At 39.3% G+C, this 20,331-nt stretch overlaps 1 protein-coding gene across 1 annotated transcript; it reads left to right on the forward strand.

The window, feature by feature from the left end:
* The first annotated feature begins 2,569 nt into the window (after nucleotides 1–2,569).
* On the forward strand, nucleotides 2,570–20,001 carry drc1 (dynein regulatory complex subunit 1 homolog (Chlamydomonas)). The gene is made up of 17 exons (XM_088625200.1): nucleotides 2,570–2,834; nucleotides 3,405–3,489; nucleotides 3,942–4,054; nucleotides 4,607–4,790; nucleotides 5,197–5,334; nucleotides 5,595–5,681; nucleotides 6,237–6,359; nucleotides 7,661–7,800; nucleotides 8,191–8,325; nucleotides 9,986–10,224; nucleotides 10,417–10,604; nucleotides 11,433–11,522; nucleotides 11,844–11,936; nucleotides 12,170–12,327; nucleotides 15,385–15,531; nucleotides 15,779–15,881; nucleotides 19,836–20,001. Exons 1-17 carry the CDS (start codon nucleotides 2,707–2,709, stop codon nucleotides 19,896–19,898), a joined length of 2,214 nt encoding a protein of 737 aa, XP_088481326.1. The 5' UTR covers nucleotides 2,570–2,706; the 3' UTR covers nucleotides 19,899–20,001.
* Nucleotides 20,002–20,331: the final 330 nt, after the last annotated feature.

Here is a 20,331-nt window from a genome sequence, read left to right on the forward strand (position 1 = left end):
ATGATGATGTATGTGAAACGTACATATATTCTCTACAAACACATCAAAAAAACTTATCACTCTGCATGCTTGAGGAGTAATGAAGTCTACATGTTTAGGGTATTGTTTTAACATTTGGTGAACAGCCATCCCTTTCTTAACCTCTTTCTCCAATACAGGTATGTGAAGGAGCTGGAGCCTAATCTGGCAAGGAACAGGCGCAAGGTGCAATACACCCTGGATGGGAAGCCAGTCCAGCTGTGTACACACAGACACAAACACACTCACACCAGGGCTAATTTTCCTAGAAACCAATTAACCTCCCAGTATATTTTTCTCTTTGGGAGGAAATCAGAGCACCAGAAGGAAACCCACGCAACAGCACCTCAACCACATACCTGATGTTTTTTGCCAGGCTTTGGGTAGGTATTGAAGTGGGGGGCATCAGACCCAAGCTGGATGCCCCATTTTCTGACACATGCCCTGCACTTAATGGGAGAGTTAAAAGATTTAAAAATCCATCCAACTGGCCATGTTCAATGCAGAAAAAACTTGAAGATCTTGTCGCACCTCATAACAATCTGCTGACTCCTGTGAGCATTTTAACAGAAGCCCAAACAAGAAAGATGTGGAAACACTAAGCCTCTAGGTTTCTGTGCAACGTTCACAGAGACTTAGTCTGGAGTTTCTTCACAAGTGCTTATGGGCATGAGCCTTCTTGTACCACAGGTGTCTCACTCCCAGCCCTCGATGTATTAGAATGGGCTGCAGTGAGGAGGAGACTGTGACCCATCCCCTGTGGTCCTGCCATTTTGCTAAGACTTTTTGGGCCCAGTTTGAGGACTGGTTACAGGCCCCCTTGCTTCACTTTTCCCTGACCCCTGCCTTCATAATATGCACTATTATGTCAAACGCTACCCTCTGACGTGTTTGACAGGATTTGGGTTATAGTGAACAGTGGAAAGGATGTCCTCTTGAAGGGTGAGGAACATGGGGGTGTTCAAAGGCATGGAGGTTCCAGTTAAGGGAGCAGGTAGCCTGGTCATTATCTATGATCTATGGAGAGTAGGGAAGGAGGAAGCAGAAAATCTGTGGATCGTAGGATCATGTCTCATAACCCTGTGATACTGATAATCATGTAAGGAAAAATAGCATTTTTCATGGAAAAAACATCAGCAAATGTGTATGGAATTGATTCAAAATGACATGAGATAATGCACCTCAGCAATTGTATTTCGGTTGGCTTTGTAATTTTCTCTAGATGTGTGCATATACAGTATGCACTGTGCTCGACAGAGACAAATGGAGAAGAGCAACCAAAGCAGCTGACCCCAGGACAGTCTGGGACTAAGGCTGTGAAAAAGAAGAAGAAGAAGAAGAAGAAGAAGAAGAAGAAGAATTGTGCATATACAGTATACTGTTTTAGGTATATACTGTATAATACTGTACAGTTTTTCCTTTTGTGTTATTCTATATTTATTTGTGAAAAGAAAATAAAGTTCTTAAGAAAGAGAAATGCAAATACAGAGAAATAGCAGATAGCACCCCAGGTCCAGAACCAGTCTCCCGTGCTGTGAGCCAGCGATGCTAACCACTGTGCCACTGTGCCGCACTCTGGTGAAAATCATGAAAGAAAAATACAAAAATTAACCTATAGTCTTACTTTCTCAAGATAACAGCACAATGTGTCATCATTGTTTTGGATGCACTATTGTAGTGTATTCACAACCAGTTCAAAGCCAGTCCGTCAATGATAAGCCCCAGTCTAGGAGACCGTGAGTAACCACACCTTGCTAAGATCATCATACATGTCTTAAGGTCTGGGGCTAGAAGCTACTGATCTCCGCATCAGATTAAAGTCACTCTGTTATTAATGTCAAAACTCTGGGACATCGCTTGCTGCTCTTGCCGTTATGACTTATTCCGCAATAGCTAGCCGATACAAAATTTGTCATAATATTCCTGCAGGCTCAACCAGACGTGATTCACTTTCAGCCTGACAGTGCAGGCACTGACAGGTGCTCATGTAACAACAGCTTTCTTGGGAGATGAGAGAATGACAGTTAAACCATAGATGCCCTACCTGTCAAACCTAAACCCAGCTAAATAATTTTGTGATCAGGATGGGACATCAGTGGCCTCGACAAATTCAATTTGCTTGTTAACTCTGCATGCAGACCACTGACAGGTGAACAGACATGGTTGTCCAGGCTCTACAACTGGAAAGGGGGAAATAATCTCACAAGTCAGCATGGTTCAAAGTATGTGTCAGGGATGTGCAGTGTGTCGTTTCTACACAAACAGCCCCTGACCTTTTAAAGTACAATAGACCCGTTGATCAACCCAAATGTTCCCAACCCAAAATCAGCATAATGACTTTACCTGTCATAGCAGCTGCTGCACGAAAGTTCTGATAATAAACGTAAGACGTTTTTACAACGATGTATATATATGTATGAATTAGATTGTCAGTACGCTGTATATAAATACATAAAAATAAAGAAATAAAACAGGAAAAAAGTATTTGCTAAAGCAGCCCCACAGAGATTGCATTAAACTCTACAGAAGATGACGTAACAGCAGCAGTATCCTAGCAACAAAGAAAACAACAAAGCTTCCATGATGTGTCGGTGATACATACTGTAGGATGACGCCTGGCAGATAGTAGCATTGATTAAAAGACATCAGTGGAGATTTCCTTTAACGTTAGTTTGCACTTTTTGAAAAATGAATCAGGCCGAGAATGGAGGGGAAGAGCGAGAGGAAAGTGGACCATCGGTGGAGTCCGAAAACCCGGAGGAGCGAATAGCCGCTCGCCGCCTGCGGATAGCAGCTAGGATTGAGGCGAAGAAACGGTATCCAACAGCCAGAAACAACTCCATGTGTTAATGCTTATCTCTTGAACTCGCAATGTTTGTTTGTTAAAACTGAATCATGGAGACAATAATTAAATAGTAAAACGCATTCATACCTAAGCACCGCGTGTAGTTGTGACGATTTAGCGAAACATCTGTCATGTCTCGATTCAGTTCCCGAGTAAGACAAATGCTTAAATTAACTTTTATGTCTTGCAGATAATAGACTACTAAACCAAGGCTTAGAAAGTTTTGTATGTTGTTTATGGCGGCACAGAAGTGTGACGCTGCTGGCTAAGAGCACTTGATTTGAGACAAGGGCACCTTCTGTGCGGAGCCTGCATGATCTCCCCAAGGCAATGTGAGAGTTCTCGGGTGACATGCTGGTTAGGGTAATTATCTGTCTGTCCAGGGTGTAGTCGCGCCTTGCATTCTGTGTTTAAGCGATTGGCTCTGAACTCTGGCTGCTCTAAATGGCTCTGAATGCTCAGGGTTTTGTAACCCTCATAATGAACTCATACTGTTTTTCTTGCATGCTGAACTGTTTAACATTCATGTCAAAATACTCAGAGAAGCTCTAGGAGACAGCAGCCATGAAAAGAAAGATAAGGAAGAAATGAGAAAAAGCCAGAAGCAGGTGGAGCAGAGCTGTAAGGTTGGTGGTACTTATGGATGTCAAATAGTATCGTACATATTAAAAGTCTCTTACAGAATTTATTCCAACTGTAATATGATTTTTATTCCTCAAGACTTGATCAAAAATATGTTTATCAGCAGCACTGAGGTTGTCATCCCTAGTTTTTTAAAATAGATAATAGATCATTATCTAGTCTGAAAGACCTGATTTCCTCAATTTGATCCATGCCAAATTTTAGGCTTCACAAGATGTGTAAATACATGTTGTAATGAAATATAGTAGAGAATTGTGTTGAAAGCTGTTAGTATTTGTATTATCGACAGTGCCTTATCTCATTTAGCTGATTCTGATACTCACACTTTGTTTTCGTGTGGTATGGTTTCTTTATACAAATAGATTTTCTACTACAGCTTTAGGCCATGTAGAGCACAGGTGTCTATGACTGAGCCATTGTATTTTATTTCTCACAGAGAATGATTAAACTGCAGGCTGATGGGACAGAGCTGGTCACCAATATTCAGGTAGCAGGAGACTGGAAAGAGTCTCAGAGGAGGACTGAAGAGGAGGAGGCAAGGAGGCAGAGGTACATGAGGAACATAGCTGAGTCCCTCCTTCACAAACACAGCCATTCACCAGGACATTACAGTACCTTTAAAAGTCTCAGACAAATGGCTTTTTTTAATCTTTCTTTACATGACTCTTTACTCAAATAGTTTCATATTCTGAGAGACAAATCTTCAAATACAATATCTGGAAAATGTTAGGCTACATCTATTATTACAGTGGAAATACTGTAAACTTTAGGGGATTCATGAGTTTGAGAATAGAGGATTCTCAAACAATTTGATTACTTTTGTTTGATTAGATTGTGTTGTAGAAAGACTGTTCAGTAAGCTTTAAAATATCTTTACAATGCTTCATGAATTATTCCTAGTCACTCATTACCTGTAATCATTTATTTTTGTAAATGTAATTGACAAAATGTCAGAAGATTCTCCATTATGATGTGAAAGACCTTCAGAATTGCTATCTGAAGTATACACAAACTATTCCCTCTCAACAGTATTCTAGATTGTTCTGAAGGTATTGACTACTATGTCACATACTGTATCTAACCCATTCTGCCCTATGAAAGAACAGAGAAGCTGGAAAGTGAAGCCAAGACCAGTTTGGAAAAGTTTGAGGAAATCACAAAGAAGTGGACATCAGCCAGAATGAAGGAGATCCCTCAGGACTTGAGGGAAGCACTCAACATGCAGCAACAGCAATGCGCTCTTCTTATTGAGGAGAAGAACAAGCTCATTAATGACCTACAGCAGGTAAGGAAATCCTGGATGATGGGGATCCATCCTTTTTCTAACCACTTTATCCCACGCAGCGTCATGGGGGACATAAGGACATAATATTAAAAATGTTTTTATCTAAAGTTACAAACCACATGAGACCCAGCAAAAATAATTAATACATAATTATGACTATTCTTCCTTAAAATTCCATCTTTGAGTGCGAACCTTAAACTTTCTTGTAGTACTGTTTACTATTTTATGTGTATGGAAATCAACAAAAGGTTTTCCTTCATTTATTTAGATTTTGTTCTTAGAGGAGAGATTGTGGTTTCTTTACACTCAATTTCTAGCTGTTTCTCAGTTATGACACAGAGGTACTGTACAAATACTTTTATTTGAGACTTAACCTATTTCAAAACAAGCCATGCTCTGCCAACAGGAACTGAAAGCAAGTGATGATCGCTACGTTAAAGACTTGAAGAAACAAGCAGAAGACATCGACCTCATGATTGAGAGAATGGAAGAACAGATAAAGAATCTGATGAAATCCTACAGAGAAGAACTGGACCAGATTGAGGTACCGTAGATACATTTCTATTGACATTTCTACTTGACAGTAACAAATGATGCTTAAAAGGCATTGTGGATTTTTGGGAGAGGCAGAAGTTTTATTTACTACTTTCTATTTTGAACTGGACAACCTTGTTAGCTTTATCCCTTCACACATCTTTTAAGTATTTCATGAAATATGGACAGCATGGTAAATGCTTCAAGGTTTTCAAGAATGAGTCATGACAACCCCTATGCGTCTTTCACAAGTGCTGTGTATTTGTGCAGAAAGCCTTTGAACTAGAACGTCGGGAACTTCTAGACAACAACCGCAAAAAATGGGAACAGATGATGCAGAGTCGTCGGGACAAGGAGGTAAATGCCATTAGTTGCTATTATCTGTGGCACCTTTACATTTGGTTAATTAATTAATATGAATTTAAGAGCTCTAATTGGACCATTAAGGATCTGAACAGAGCTGATCATTGTGAGGATATTGGTCCAGGATACAATCTAAGATAACCTTCAGGCATTCCTCTTAGTATCTTACTTCACCTTACAGGAAATCCCACATTAATCAGTGATCCAGTGATATTTTAAGAGAGGTCACATAAATACAATATAATATAAGAAAAATAAACAATTTTATATATGCCACTTCATAAAAGTACATAAAAACCTCAAACTAATATTTACAGTATGTGAAAGGCAAGCCCTTATGTGTAATCTTAGTGCCCATACATAACTAACATATTGTGGTACAAAAATGTACAGTATGTAACCTAAGAGAATCTAGAGGTTTACTCTATAGTTGACTTTGAAATCAGGGATATGATGAGGGGTGTAATTGCGTATCATAAATGTAATGAGGCAAATAGAACTGTACACATGGCATGTGTGTGTAAGGCTGTGGGTTGTGGGTCCCTGCAGCTGGAGTACCTCATCCTGAGGATGAAGCGAGTGGAGGAGCACGAGAAGCAGCTGCAGCAGCTGAGAGTGGAGGACGCTGAGGAGTACAACATGATCAAGATCAAGCTTGAGACAGATGTTCAGGTGTGATATTCAGATTCATTAAAGGACTTGAGGAGCGTTGGTTAAGTGTTTCAGGGAGAAACTGTGTCAGAGAACACAATTATTGCTCTGTATTGACCTTTATGAGCAGAAAACTGGAAAGGATCGAGACCAAAGCTGCAAAAATTGTTGGCTGTGATCTCCCTTCCATTTCATCTGTCTATTTCAGATCCCTCTCATACATTTTATAATCTTTTTCAGCTTCTCCCTTCTGGAAAACGTTTCAAATCCTTCTGCTCAAGGACTGCCCGCCCCGAACTCAGTTTCTTTCCCACTGAATTTTGAATTCACATTGAACTCTCAATTTCATTGTATAATTATGCTGCTACATGGGAAGTTGTTTACATATGTATGTGATGATGTTTGTTTGTCTTCTGTCCTATTAAGATTTGTACTGTATATGTTGAATGTATATCTCATCTGTGTTCTTTGCTGTACTGAAAGCAGATTCCACCAACTATTGTTGTGTGGCAATAAAAGAAAGAAAGAAAGCTGAATTACTGTAATTACTGGGACGTAGGTCCAACAGGAAGAGTGCCACCTACACCATTGACAGCAGCGGCCTGTTTTTATTTAGCGGTGTCCCTTCCCAGTTGGCCAGGCCCAGCCTTGTTTAGCTTCTGAGATCTAACAAGATCAGGCTATAAGTTAAATAACGCTGGTTCCATTGTATAACACCTGGCTATTCTAAATTTGGTTAAATCTCAAGAGAAATGTATTTAAGCATTTTTACAAAAGCATCACATTTCTTGACCTTGAACAAATTTGTAAATATTAAATAGTACAATTGTAATACTATTTACAAATGTAAATATTATCACAGTTATCACTTGTTCAGTTGTGATAATTGTAATGCTATTAACAAAGGTAAGAACGTTTGTTATAACATTTATCTAATTGCATTCCTTTGGAAAGTATCAGTAAACCTCTACAGACAGGAATGGTCATTTCAGTAGGCAAGAGGTGAATTATGTACATTAGAAGTAAGCTCACTATACCCTAAGAAGGAAGCTGTCCTACCAAAATTTTAATTTGAACAAGGAAATATATGTATCATGAGATACAATGAAACATTTACCTAAATTTGTGGTGTTTGCATTACAAATGTGAGGAAGGACAATTCCATTTCACCAAATGTTGTGAACAAACAGAAAATAACTGAGAGAATACTGTACTCATGGCTTGTTAATTTTAAGCTGCATTTTCCTTTTTTCTGTAAGGACTTGGGTCTCTAAAGTCAATCATCATATTTCATGACTTGTGAATTTCTTATTGGCTCTTAGATCCTGGAGCAGCAGTTGCAACAGATGAAAGCCACCTATCAGCTGAACCAGGAGAAACTGGAGTACAACTTCCAGGTGCTGAAAAAGAGAGATGAGGAGAACACAATCACCAAGTCGCAGCAGAAGAGGAAAATCACTAGGTACCCAAATACTCCATATTGTAATAACCCCCCAATAATAAACATTACCTCTGTTACAATACTGTACAGTACAAAGCAGGCTTATTAATTACATCCAAATATGTTTAACTGGAGAAGGAGCTGTATTCCAATATTATTTGCTATGTTAGAATGTTAGGGAAAACACGGGAGATACTAAAGTTTCATACACTCATTGTGTATATACCGTAGTTTGAATGGTAAAAATCTAGTTAAACATTTTAGAACTAAATGGACATAGAGATGTGCTCCCTTATGTTTTGTGATTGACCTTTTTAGTAATGCTCATTTAATTGGGGATCACTTGAAACCTTTCAAATGGGGAGTTCATGTTTTTTTTTTACTCTTTATTTGTTTTTCATCCTATTGAAGACTGCAGGATGTTTTGAACAACCTCAGGATAAAATGTGCCAAACAGGAGAAACAAAGTCGTGAGGAAAATCACTCCCTCACTGATGACTATAAAAGAATTATGCAGCAATACAAGGAAATGCAAAAGAAAATGAGGTGAGTATTGTGGGATTTTCTTGAATCCAAATTGCTGCCAACTTTTAAAAAATATTGGGAGTGCTGTAATTAAAATGTAATTACTGTACATTGACAAGCCATTTCTCTGCCACACCCAATGCCTTCTTTAATGGTAAAAAATAGTAAAGCATCTCTCACCATTAAAGTCTTCATACTGATGTTATAAAAGACATGGTACTGCTAATAAAGTTATTTACAGTGTCTTCAACATGCTGTGAAACAGAATGTCCATGAATATAGGGCACCAAAATACATTTTCTTCTTCGCAGAATTTAAAGGCACAGTATACTACAAAGATTTTGTGTGTTATTATTCAACTAGAAGCTCTGTGGGGACAGATTGTCCCGGCTTTAGGAATCTTCCTATCAAATGATGTCCTCCATGCAATCCATTCTCAATATATACTGTATGTGCAGCATATTGTCAAAACATATTTTTTTCACCTCAGAAATATTGCTAGACTACGCCCTATGCTATCACTAACTTTGGCTGAAAAGCTGAGCAACACATTTGTGTTCTCTCGAATTGACTACTGTAATGTTCTACTTGCTGGGGTTTCTAAATCTACTTTGAACAAACTGCAGTATGTCCAAAATTCAGCAGCCAGGATTCTGACCAGGTCTAGTGCAAGTGGTCACATTACTCGTATCCTGGAGTCCTTGCACTGGCTTCCTGTCAAATTCCGTGTGGACTTTAAAATCCTCATGCCTTCTCAGGAGACAGGGCCTTCTCCTGCTATGCCCCCAAGCTCTGGAACTCTCTGCCAAGGATATCAGAGATTCACCTTCTCTAAACTCCTTCAAATCCAGACTCAAAACCTTCTTCTTTAGAAGAGCCTTTACTTAACTGGTTCCATTCTTCACCCCTCTGCTTTTCCTAGTAACACCATCCACGGTCTCCTCTGTATATTGTAATTGTGTTTTATCTTGTGTATTCTTTTGATTTAATGTTGTTCTCATTCTGTAAAGTGCTTTGAGAAGCCACCTTTAAAGGTGCTATATAAAATGAAGTTTATTATATTATTATTATACTTAACAATTTTGTAAAATACCTTTCCTTTCTCGTTACGAAAGAAGAGCCACATGAATATTGATGACCACTTTTAATAAACTATCGCCATCATTAAGCTCATTGGATGATTGTTTTCTCTTACTATCATAAGTCAATTTAAGTGTGCACTCTGGGGTTTGTGTTTTTTTGTGGTGTAGAGTTTGCAAGTTATATTCATCTGTTAAGTTTGCTTGTTTGCAGCAGCTGTTTTGCACATACACTCCTTCAGATCAAATATCTGTTTCTTATGATTGTAGTTTCATTATGATAGGACATTAATAAACAAATCAACTGAATCATAATTAACAGTCAGATATGCTGACTACATAGACTAGGACAAAACACAATCTTATCAACATGAACACGGTAAAAATGCCTGCATCTCTGTTTAACAATAGTATGATTGAAAATAATTTGGGAGTTTGAGTAAACACAGCATCCAGATTACCTGAGCTGTGAATTGCTGCACATTTCGGCACAGAGGTAAAAATGCACTTTTTCAGACACACTTAATGGTAGCAGAAGTAATGTAAAATTTTAACGGGTCATCTATTTTTTTTCCATCTATTTTTCCTTTGTGTTTGTGCAGACACTTTGCTGCTGTCGATGCAAAGACATTCGAGGATATCTGGCTGATGAATGAGGCGGAGGTGAAAGAGCTGGTAGAGAAGGCCTTGCAGACGGACCGCCTCATTCACGAGCAGCAGCTGGGTGTGGCCTGGGTGCGGCCTCCTCTGCCCTTCATGGAGCACTTGGGACCCATCATCCCACAAAGAAAGCTGAAGAAATCTGCCGGGCAGCTGGCTGGAGAGCTGCTGAGATCAGGAGGTTACATCTCTTGTGCTTTTCCACTTGTATTGAGGTCTATCAACATTGAAACAGTAGAAAAAATACACAATCCAGTTTCTTCTCTTTTGGATCAGTAGTGGATTTGAACAAGGACACTTGTTTTGTGTGTTAATGTGATAAGACTGACTGATTTTCTATTTTTAATTATTGCAATTTCAAAAACCTCTGCAGGTAGCCAAACCAGCAGGGAAGAGAAAGAGGAGGCAGAGCCAACAGCAGCAGTCTCACCAAGCAGTGTTCTCCCTATCCAGGATCAGGATGTAACAGACACTGAACATCCAGTGAGCACTGCTGAGGATCACATGAAAATCTCTGCAAAAACAGTCAAGAGACTGCTGGAGATCCTGTGTGATGAGACGGTAGGACATACAATCACTTTATTCATGAGTCCTGTGTTGCTGATTCATTTGGACTGTTTTGCCTTTGATTATGCTTCACTGACAGCAACCTATTATTGATTGTTATTTAATTATTTAATAATATTTTGTGGAAAATAAACAATCACATAGTTGTAAGGTAAAAATAAGTTCTCTTTATTTACAACGTGACAGAAAATATGTTTTTCTGATATCTGCCCATAAGTATCTGAGAAGCTAAGCTGCTTGCCTGCTTCCAAATAAGTCTCTTTCTGAGACTTTCTCCAAAAATTCCTATAAGACATTTCCCAAAACTACTTTTTCAAAAACTCAGTCACCCTCCAAGATTCTTTAAAATAAACTCACGCTTCATGATGTCACAAAAAATCGAAATATCCACAGTGCCATGGTTGGTCAGTTGGATGGATGCCTTCTTCCTTTCTTCCTTGCTTTTTTTGCCATTGATGAAGGCTTCGTATTTATGTTAAGGAAAACACGTTCCTTCGTGTTTTACTCCTGTTAACAGAGCCAACTGTGGCATCTTCAACAACCAATGAAACAGAATGTTTATGAATGTGGAGCACTGAAATCTGTTTTTTTGTAAAACTGATCTTTTCAAACACTATATTTTTTTATTAACATACTATGACTCCATTTATATGGCCTTTTCTACAATTTGAATCACAAGAGAGAGCTACTGTAGATTATATTATTTCCCATCCACATTGTAAACATTGAAAACACTGGTTTACTGAAAACTATTATTCACTATGTGTCATTTCTACAAAATTAATAATCTTCTGATATATCATGGGATTTCTCTCCTTATAGGGTTTCTTGATTGAAAGCAAATTACTCAAATTACTTTCTCCCTTGGAGAAAGATGAACAGTCCCTCATGAAACTGGATGCCATATTCCTGGTAAGCACTTTCCTCCCACAACCTAATACACTTTCAAACTTTGATATTTCTTCCACTAAATGTGTTGCAGAATAATATTAATCTACCTAATAGTATTAAACATTATTAGATGGATTATCAAGCTTTTCTTTTCATTAGAATCATTATTTAATTGTTAATATATTAGCTAAAAACTGTTTTTAATTTACTAAAAAAGGTTTTTAACATTTCCTGTAAAATATTGAATTTAACAAAATATCGGTACACTCCAAGACTGTAAATAGTTATTATAGATCATTCATGATAACCAAAATTAATTCTAGATTAACTTTATTTTCCTAGGCTCTGGGAATTGAGAATGAAGAAGATGTGTACAAGCTAGCTGATTTCTTCATGACGTACAGGCAACAACAGAAGGAAGATGAAGATGAAGATGTAGGGTGTATTATGAGTACAGTTTTGAGTTAAATATTTTATTGCACCTTTTTACAATTTTTACATTGCCTATAGGTACAAACTGAAAATCTAGATGACCTGGGCATATTTATGTTTATCTTTCAATGAGCTTCAATGAGAAATTCTTTAAACACTTTTCTGAAATTTTCTGAAAAACCTTGTGCTTGAAAAGCTTTTTAAATTATTTTATAGCTACCATAAACTGTCTTTAGTGTTCCTCAGGGGAGATGTCCCAGGAACAGAGAAGGAGCAGAGTACTGGAGAGAGAAGATTCTTCTTCAGTGCCACATAGCTCTTCATTAGATCCAATTCATCCCAATGACGTCCTGAAGGCACTGCAAGCCTTTACCACAGAGTACTGCAGACCAAGGTGAGCAGGAACGTATACAGTAAACATTGATAAATCAAAGGAAACTCAATGCATATAGAAGCTGCTTTCTATGTTTTCATAACCCAGTATAGAAAACTATAGGTTCAGACAAGATGGAGATCCCTGTCCTTAATACTGTGGGGAATGAAGTGCCGCCCTCAGTCACCTGATCAGATCTGAGAAGATGATTGGTCAGGTAATAATGTAAAAATCGTGATGCAAAATCTTCAGGGTTCAGTTTGTCAAAGGACAGATCCTCTCTATTGCAGATCTACCAGAGGGTGAAGGAAGTGACTGGCAGAGTGAAACATGTTCATGTTATTCTGCTTTAACAGTATTTGATAAACAAATTCAACATAAACAGTTTATTCTTTCTTTTAAGTTGACAAAGCTGGTGTTTATGAGTCAAACTATTAAAAAGTTAAAAATAATTATGAACAAAAATTATATTTTTGAAATATTTAATGAATAATCTCTGCTTAAAGAGGTCTTTCTACATCAGACATCATAGTATGGACATACCAGAATTTTGGACACAGCAATTTGGAATTTGTAAATTTTTAAATCTCTTAGTACAATTCACATTTGTTTTTATCTGGGTAGCATACTTTTTTCACTTCTTTTTGCTTTTCATTGTCTGGGTTTGATGATAGCACTGATCATAGTTTAATTTGTCATTTTGGAAACATCTGTCATTCGTATTTTAGGACAAACAAATTATTTAAACACTGAAAATTATAAAGGAGATACACAATGTTCTGGCTGGTAAGCATTTAATTAACCTTTACTTGTTCCTTTGCTCACTGACGCAGCTCCCCACTTGAAATTCTCATTTTTGTATTAATAATTAAGACTACAGACACATCAATTCTGTTTTTTAGTGCCTAACAGTTGGGCACTCTTCCACTACCATTAAAGATATCCCCCTCTGATTTTCGTTCCAAAGAATCACTAGAATATGATCAGACAGCTGTGATATAAGTACTGTGCAATAAGGATTTGACTGAGTCAGCAGCAGCCCTCCAAAACCCCACTGTACTATCCAGGGCACTAAGGGTCCATGCCATAGAGAGCTCCATATAAGATACGTTCACTTTATTAGCCATATACAATTTCTTGCATTAGGAATTAGTCTATTTGCATACCCCAGCTTGCTCTCTATGAGACACACAGAGAGGGAGAGAAGCTTGGGGTCAGAGCACCAGGTCAGCTAATGTACAGCAACCCTGGAGCAGCTGGGGTTAAGGGCCTTGATCAGAAGCCCAGTGGAGTAGAATTCCTCTTCCAGCCACAAGCACAGATCCTTAGCCACCGCTCCACCCATATATAAATGTGGAGTTAGCCTAGCCTGCTGTCAGTGGAATTTCCTAAGCAGAGGGCAGGGTGGTCTTAGTCAGCCAGGACTCTCTCAGTTTACAGTGATCCCTGGGGTCTCCTTGATACTTGCAGATTTGCAGTGCTGTTGTTGAGGGTCTTTCCTGTCCTCCACCTAGGGCTGTGGTGTGTGTGATGTGTAAAAAGACAAAAGTGCGTGAGCTGGAGGAGTCTGCCTACACCTCCTAATTCTGTCCTGTGTGAGGGTTGAACTGTTAGTTGTTGTGGGCTGAGATGAGAAAAATGAGTCATTGTTTATTCCAAAATAATCAGACTATAATATGATATGCTGACTCTAAATTTCTTTTTTAAAAGAACAGTGCACCATGAAGAAAAAACCTGTTTCTAAAATTTACCAACATTTGAATACCTGTAACATATGCAAAATGGTGCCCATGATGTCCCTTAACTAGACTGTACACAGGACAAAATGAACAAGACTCATACAATAGAGTTTGTTAGGCCTCAAGTGTGAATAAAATGCAGGTGGATCATTGCATTCCAATTAAGATTTTTATGTTGTCTTAAATAGTACTTTAGGAACTGTATCTATTCAAAACTAACTGTAACATTCAAAATTCTGTTTCTTATAGTAAAAGAAGTTAAAAGTTTATATGAAGCCTCATACATTCTGCTTAACACAAAACAAACTAAGGCAGCCTATCCCTGCAGTAGATTATATACTGGGTAAAATACCAGATGGTTAGGTTTGCCTAATATATAAGGCAAATCTCTCCCCCAGAGAATGACATAAGTATGCACTGCAAAATGGTGATATACAGTATGTACTATACGTTAAAAAATTACGTTAAAAAAGCCTCTGAACCTGAGAAGCCCCTAATGAGATTGCAAAGTCTAGGAGGAACAGAGAAAACTCTGGTGGTTTGTGAATCAATTTATTCCTCCAATGAGGGAAGAGAAAAGAGAATTACCCCCTAAGGGTTTTATCATGATAGAAAATAGGATAAAGGACATGTTATATTTCCTGGGGTTTTCTGTAACTATTAATTAACTGGTAATTAAATATATAATTACAGATCCAAAACACAACCACAGTGTCAAAGTGTAAACGAAACTTGAAAACTATATTGACAAACTAGACTTTCAAGTGGGTGCTAAGATACAAGAGTGTCAGAATTAAACCAAACAATACTCACAAAATAAAAAAGTAGATCAAGAATTTAAAGTTTGGCAGAAATAAGCTCCCTCCATATCTGTCACACTATATACAGAGTGGAGAATTTAATACTGTCACATTCTTTGGCATGAAAAATTGAGTATGCAGCCTATCCAATACTGTAAAAGAAGGAGAAAAAGTCATAATAAAACTAAAAATTAAAGCAAGGAAGCACATTCTTTCTTTTTATGAAGAGGTCATCCTGAAGAGGAAAAACAGTGCCTGCTGCTTCACTGACAGCTCCAGCAGAGAGACTGTTTTACCCAGTCCAGGAGAATCTGATTCTTTCAGCTTGGTCTTAGCTGGGTAAATAGAGGTCAAAGAATGAACCTTATTCCTTGTCTCTGCCAGCTCAGAGGGACTGCCAATCCACAATAGAAAGAAAGATTAGAGGAATAATAAAAGTGAGGAAGAGGGGCAGGCATCCAATGTTCTAACTTAACACCAGCCTAAAGGTCACCTGATCTCATGAAAATTAATGTTTTACTGTTTTGCCCAATTTCAAGGGAGAAGTACCTGCAGTCTAATGTACTAAATCTTGAGGAAAGAGATGACTCTGAAGACCGTGCATATTGGGAATCCATGGCTAACGTTATCCCTGAGTCCAAGCTAAAAATCTGGGATGCCTTGGAGACTGCTTTGGAAAAATACTAGTAGGTATTTTTCCAGTCTTATTAATTTAATTTTCTTTTGTAATTGTAGGTTGTAATGCAGAAAAAAGACTGTTATTCAGTGTACTTTGTTTTTTCATTGTTTATGTTATGGTTAATTTTTTCTGCTATCTATAGTTTGCAGGTAATTGAATAAAACATTCTGTTGTCTCTTTTGTTAAGTTCATTTGATATTTTTCCTTTTTTTGTGTGACATGCTTGTATTGACATACATTTTGTATTGTTATAGCAATGTTCTAACTGAGAGGGCTAAGCTGATTGATGAAACAGATGGTTTGAAACAGCAGAATGCAGAGCTTAGGATGTTACTGCATCAGTATGTCAATTCAAGGGTAAGTCCTACCATCTCTCACATAAATCCATGATAGTTTTCTTAGTGTGTAGGTGGTGGGTTTTATCCAGGGAAGTAGAGGGAATATAGTTATACATCATTACTTTCCTCCAGCTACTGAGGAAACAAGACTGTAATTTTCTTTTCAAGTTCAAGTTCAAGTTCAAGTTTATTGTCATTACACTCATATACATGGTATATGGTATAACGAAATGCTATTTAGCTAGCTCTCGGACATAAGTAGTACAAAGAGAAAAACAACAACAACAACAACAACAACAACAACAACAACAACAGCAACAACAACACCAACAACAACAATACAATTGTGTAGCAAAAGAAAGACAGAGACAACAGGCAGTGTGCAAAAAACAACAACAGACGATGTGCAAAAAAAACAACAACAGGCAATGTGCAAAAAACAACAACAGGCAATGTGCAAAACAACAAAAAGGTAACAGGTTATGTGCAAAAATATGCATCAACAGAATAAAACAAAGGGATAGAAATTATGGGGAGTGAGCTTTTGACATGTATGGTAGAGGTAGATTTTCAATGTGTGTTTGGGTTTTTGGTAAGAAAAAAAGAAAGGAAGAAGGCACTGTGAGGTTCAGAACATAGGTGAGAGGTGAGGTGAGAGCGAGAGTGGCTGGGAATTTAACAGTTTGATAGTGCGGGGGTAAAAACTGTCTCTAAATCTGGTAGTCCGGGCCCAAATGCTCCGGTACCGTTTTCCAGATGGTAGCAGATCATAAAGTCTGTAGCTGGGGTGTGTGGGGTCTTTGATTATGCTTAGAGCTTTCCTCAAGCACCATCTGTCATAAATGTCCTGGATAGATGGGAGGGTAACCCCAGTGATGGACTGGGCAGTTTTCACCACCGGCTGTAGGGCTTTGAGGTCAGCAGCACTGCAGTTGCCATACCACACTGTGATGCAGCCTGTCAGTGTGCTTTCTGTAGTGCATCTGTAAAAGGTAGTGAGGATCTGGGGACATATCTTGGCTTTCTTCAACCGTCTTAGGAAGTACAGGCGCTGTTGCGCTTTCTTGATCAGACAGGTGGTGTTGAGAGACCATGTGAGGTCCTCGGTGATATGGACACCAAGGAATTTAAAGTTACTGACCCTTTCCACTTCAGTCCCGTTGATGTGGATAGGGGCATGTCCGGTTTGCAGTTTCCTGAAATCAACGATCAGCTCCTTGGTTTTGCTGACGTTGAGGGTGAGGTTGTTGTCATCACACCATGTTGTAAGGAGATTGACCTCCTCCCTGTAGGCCCTCTCATCATTGTCTGTGATCAGACCTACAACTGTGGTGTCATCGGCAAACTTGATGATGGAGTTGGTGTTATGTTTGGCCTTACAGTCGTGGGTATAGAGGGAGTAGAGCAATGGACTAAGCACGCACCCCTGGGGGACCCCAGTCTTCAGAGTTACTGTGCCGAAGGTGTGGTTTCCAAGCCTGACAGCCTGAGGTCTGCCTGTCAGAAAGTCCCGAATCCAGTTGCAGAGGGTGGTGTTGAGACCCAGTGCACTGAGTTTCTTGACTAGTTTCTCTGGGATGATAGTGTCAGATAGTGTAGAACACACGCAAGGCTGCAGGACCCGATGGCATACCCAGTCGCGTCCTCAGAGCCTGCGCCAATCAACTGGCGGGTGTATTCACAGACATTTTCAACATGTCTCTGGCCCAAGCCGTAGTCCCCACCTGCTTCAAGACAACCACCATCATCCCAATACCGAAGAAAACCACAGTGACATGTCTTAATGACTACCGACCAGTGGCACTAACACCTGTCATCATGAAGTGCTTTGAGAGGCTGGTCATGAAGCACATTAAGGACACCATTCCAAACACACCGGACCCGTACCAATTTGCCTACCGGCCCAACAGATCCACAGATGACGCAATCTCCATTGCCATACACATTGCCCTATCTCATCTGGATAAAAAGAACACATATGCAAGACTACTATTCATTGACTTCAGCTCAGCTTTTAACACCATCATCCCAGAGAAACTAGTCAAGAAACTCAGTGCACTGGGTCTCAACACCACCCTCTGCAACTGGATTCGGGACTTTCTGACAGGCAGACCTCAGGCTGTCAGGCTTGGAAACCACACCTCCGGCACACTAACTCTGAACACTGGGGTCCCCCAGGGGTGTGTGCTTAGTCCATTACTCTACTCCCTCTACACCCATGACTGTAAGGCCAAACACAACACCAACCCCATCATCAAGTTTGCAGATGACACCACAGTTGTAGGTCTGATAATAATAATAATAATAATAATTGCTTACACTTATATAGCGCTTTTCTGGACACTCCACTCAAAGCGCTTTACAGGTAATGGGGTCTCCCCTCCACCACCAATGTGCAGCATCCACCTGGATGATGCGACGGCAGCCATAGTGCGCCAGAACGCTCACCACACATTAGCTATTAGTGGGGAGGAGAGCAGAGAGTAATGAAGCCAATTCATAGATGGGGTTATTAGGAGGCCATGATTGGTTAAGGGAAAATGGGAAATTTGGCCAGGACGCCAGGGTTACACCCCTACTCTTTTCGAGAAACGCCCTGGGATTTTTAATGACCACAGAGAGTCAGGACCTCGGTTTTACATCTCATCCGAAGGACGGCACCTGTTTACAGTATAGTGTCCCCATCACTATACTGGGGCATTAGGACTCACGTGGACCACAGGGTGAGCGCCCCCTGCTGGCCCCACTAACACCTCTTCCAGCAGCAACCTTAGTTTTTCCCAGGAGGTCTCCCATCCAGGTGCTGACCAGGCTCACACCTGCTTAGCTTCAGTGGGTTGCCAGTTGTGAGTTGCAGGGTGATATGGCTGCTGTGATAACAGACAATGATGAGAGGGCCTACAGGGAGGAGGTAAATCTCCTTACAACATGGTGTGAAGACAACAACCTCACCCTCAGCAAAAAGCTGATAGTTGATTTCAGGAAACTGCAAAACGGACATGCCCCTATCCACATCAACGCGACTGAAGTGGAAAGGGTCGATAATTTTAAATTCCTTGGCGTCCATATCACCGAGGACCTTACATGGTCTCTCAATGCCACCTGTCTGATCAAGAAAGCGCAACAGCGCCTGTACTTCCTAAGACGGTTGAAGAAGGCTAAGATATGTCCCCAGATCCTCACTAACTTTTACAGATGCACTACAAAAAGCACACTGACAGGCTGCATCACAGTGTGGTATGGCAAATGCAGTATTGCTGAACGCAAAGCCCTACAGCGGGTGGTGAAAACTACCCAGTCCATCACTGGGGTTGCCCTCCCATCTATACAGGAAATCTATGACAGACGGTGCTTGAGGAAAACGGTACTGGAGCATTCGGGCCTGGACTACCAGACTCAGAGACAGTTTTTACCCCCGCACTATCAAACTATTAAACTCCCAGCCTCTCTCACTCTCACCTCACCTCTCACCTATGATCTGAACCTCACAGTGCCTTCTTTCTTACCAAAAACTCACACATTGAAATCTACCTCTACCATACATGTCAAAAAGCTCATTCCCCATAATTTCTCTTTTTATTTCATTCTGTTTATGCATGTTTTTGCACATCTGATGTTGTTTTTACACATTACCTGTTACCTTTTTGTTGTTTTGCACATTGCCTGTTGTTGTTTTGCACATTGCCTGTTGTCTCTGTCATTCTTTTGTTATACAATTGTATTGTTGTTTGTTTTTGTACTACAGTACGTATCGTCTGAGAGCTAGCTAAATAGCATTTCATTATACCATACACCTGTATATGAGTATAATGACAATAAACTTGAACTTGAACTACATACACGGGTTTCACATAGATCTCTAAAGAAAATAGCAATTATATCCTATATATTGTTATTTTTCTTTGCGTTTTTACAATTGTTTTGTTTTTTTTTTTCTTTGTGAATTACCTAATACTTCAGCCTTTATTCACAGGTGAATGCTGAGCTGGAGATTCCACCGACACAAGTGATGCAACTTGAGCCTGCTTGGAACTGAACACCACCATGTAAATTGTTGTAGGATCTTGCTTTTTGGTTACTTCAATATTCAGTATGGAATAATGTACTTCATATTAAAATCTTCTTGGTTCCATAGGGCACTGCTCAATGTCTTTCTGCATTGTTAAGTCACTGATTATTAAAGACAGCACTTTTTTCACCTTATGTTGGGTTTGTATGTATGCCTTTGTGGGACTACTTTTAGGGCTAATAACCTTTGTTATACAATATAACATGGGTGTGTGCATGAACTACACAGCTATCCATTGAAGCCTACTGTCTGAAACCCAGTAAGAAACAACCAAACAGAACAAGATGGGACAAATGACATTCTTACACTCGTAAAGCCTAAAATACAATGCAATATATTTTGGTTTGACACAAGTAACTGCAACAACAGTTACATGGTAAGTATGTAAAAGGAAACATTA

Source organism: Lepisosteus platostomus, chromosome 3 (assembly GCF_059453375.1).
Source record: "Lepisosteus platostomus isolate fLepPlt1 chromosome 3, fLepPlt1.hap1, whole genome shotgun sequence".
Lineage (NCBI taxonomy): Eukaryota > Metazoa > Chordata > Actinopteri > Semionotiformes > Lepisosteidae > Lepisosteus > Lepisosteus platostomus.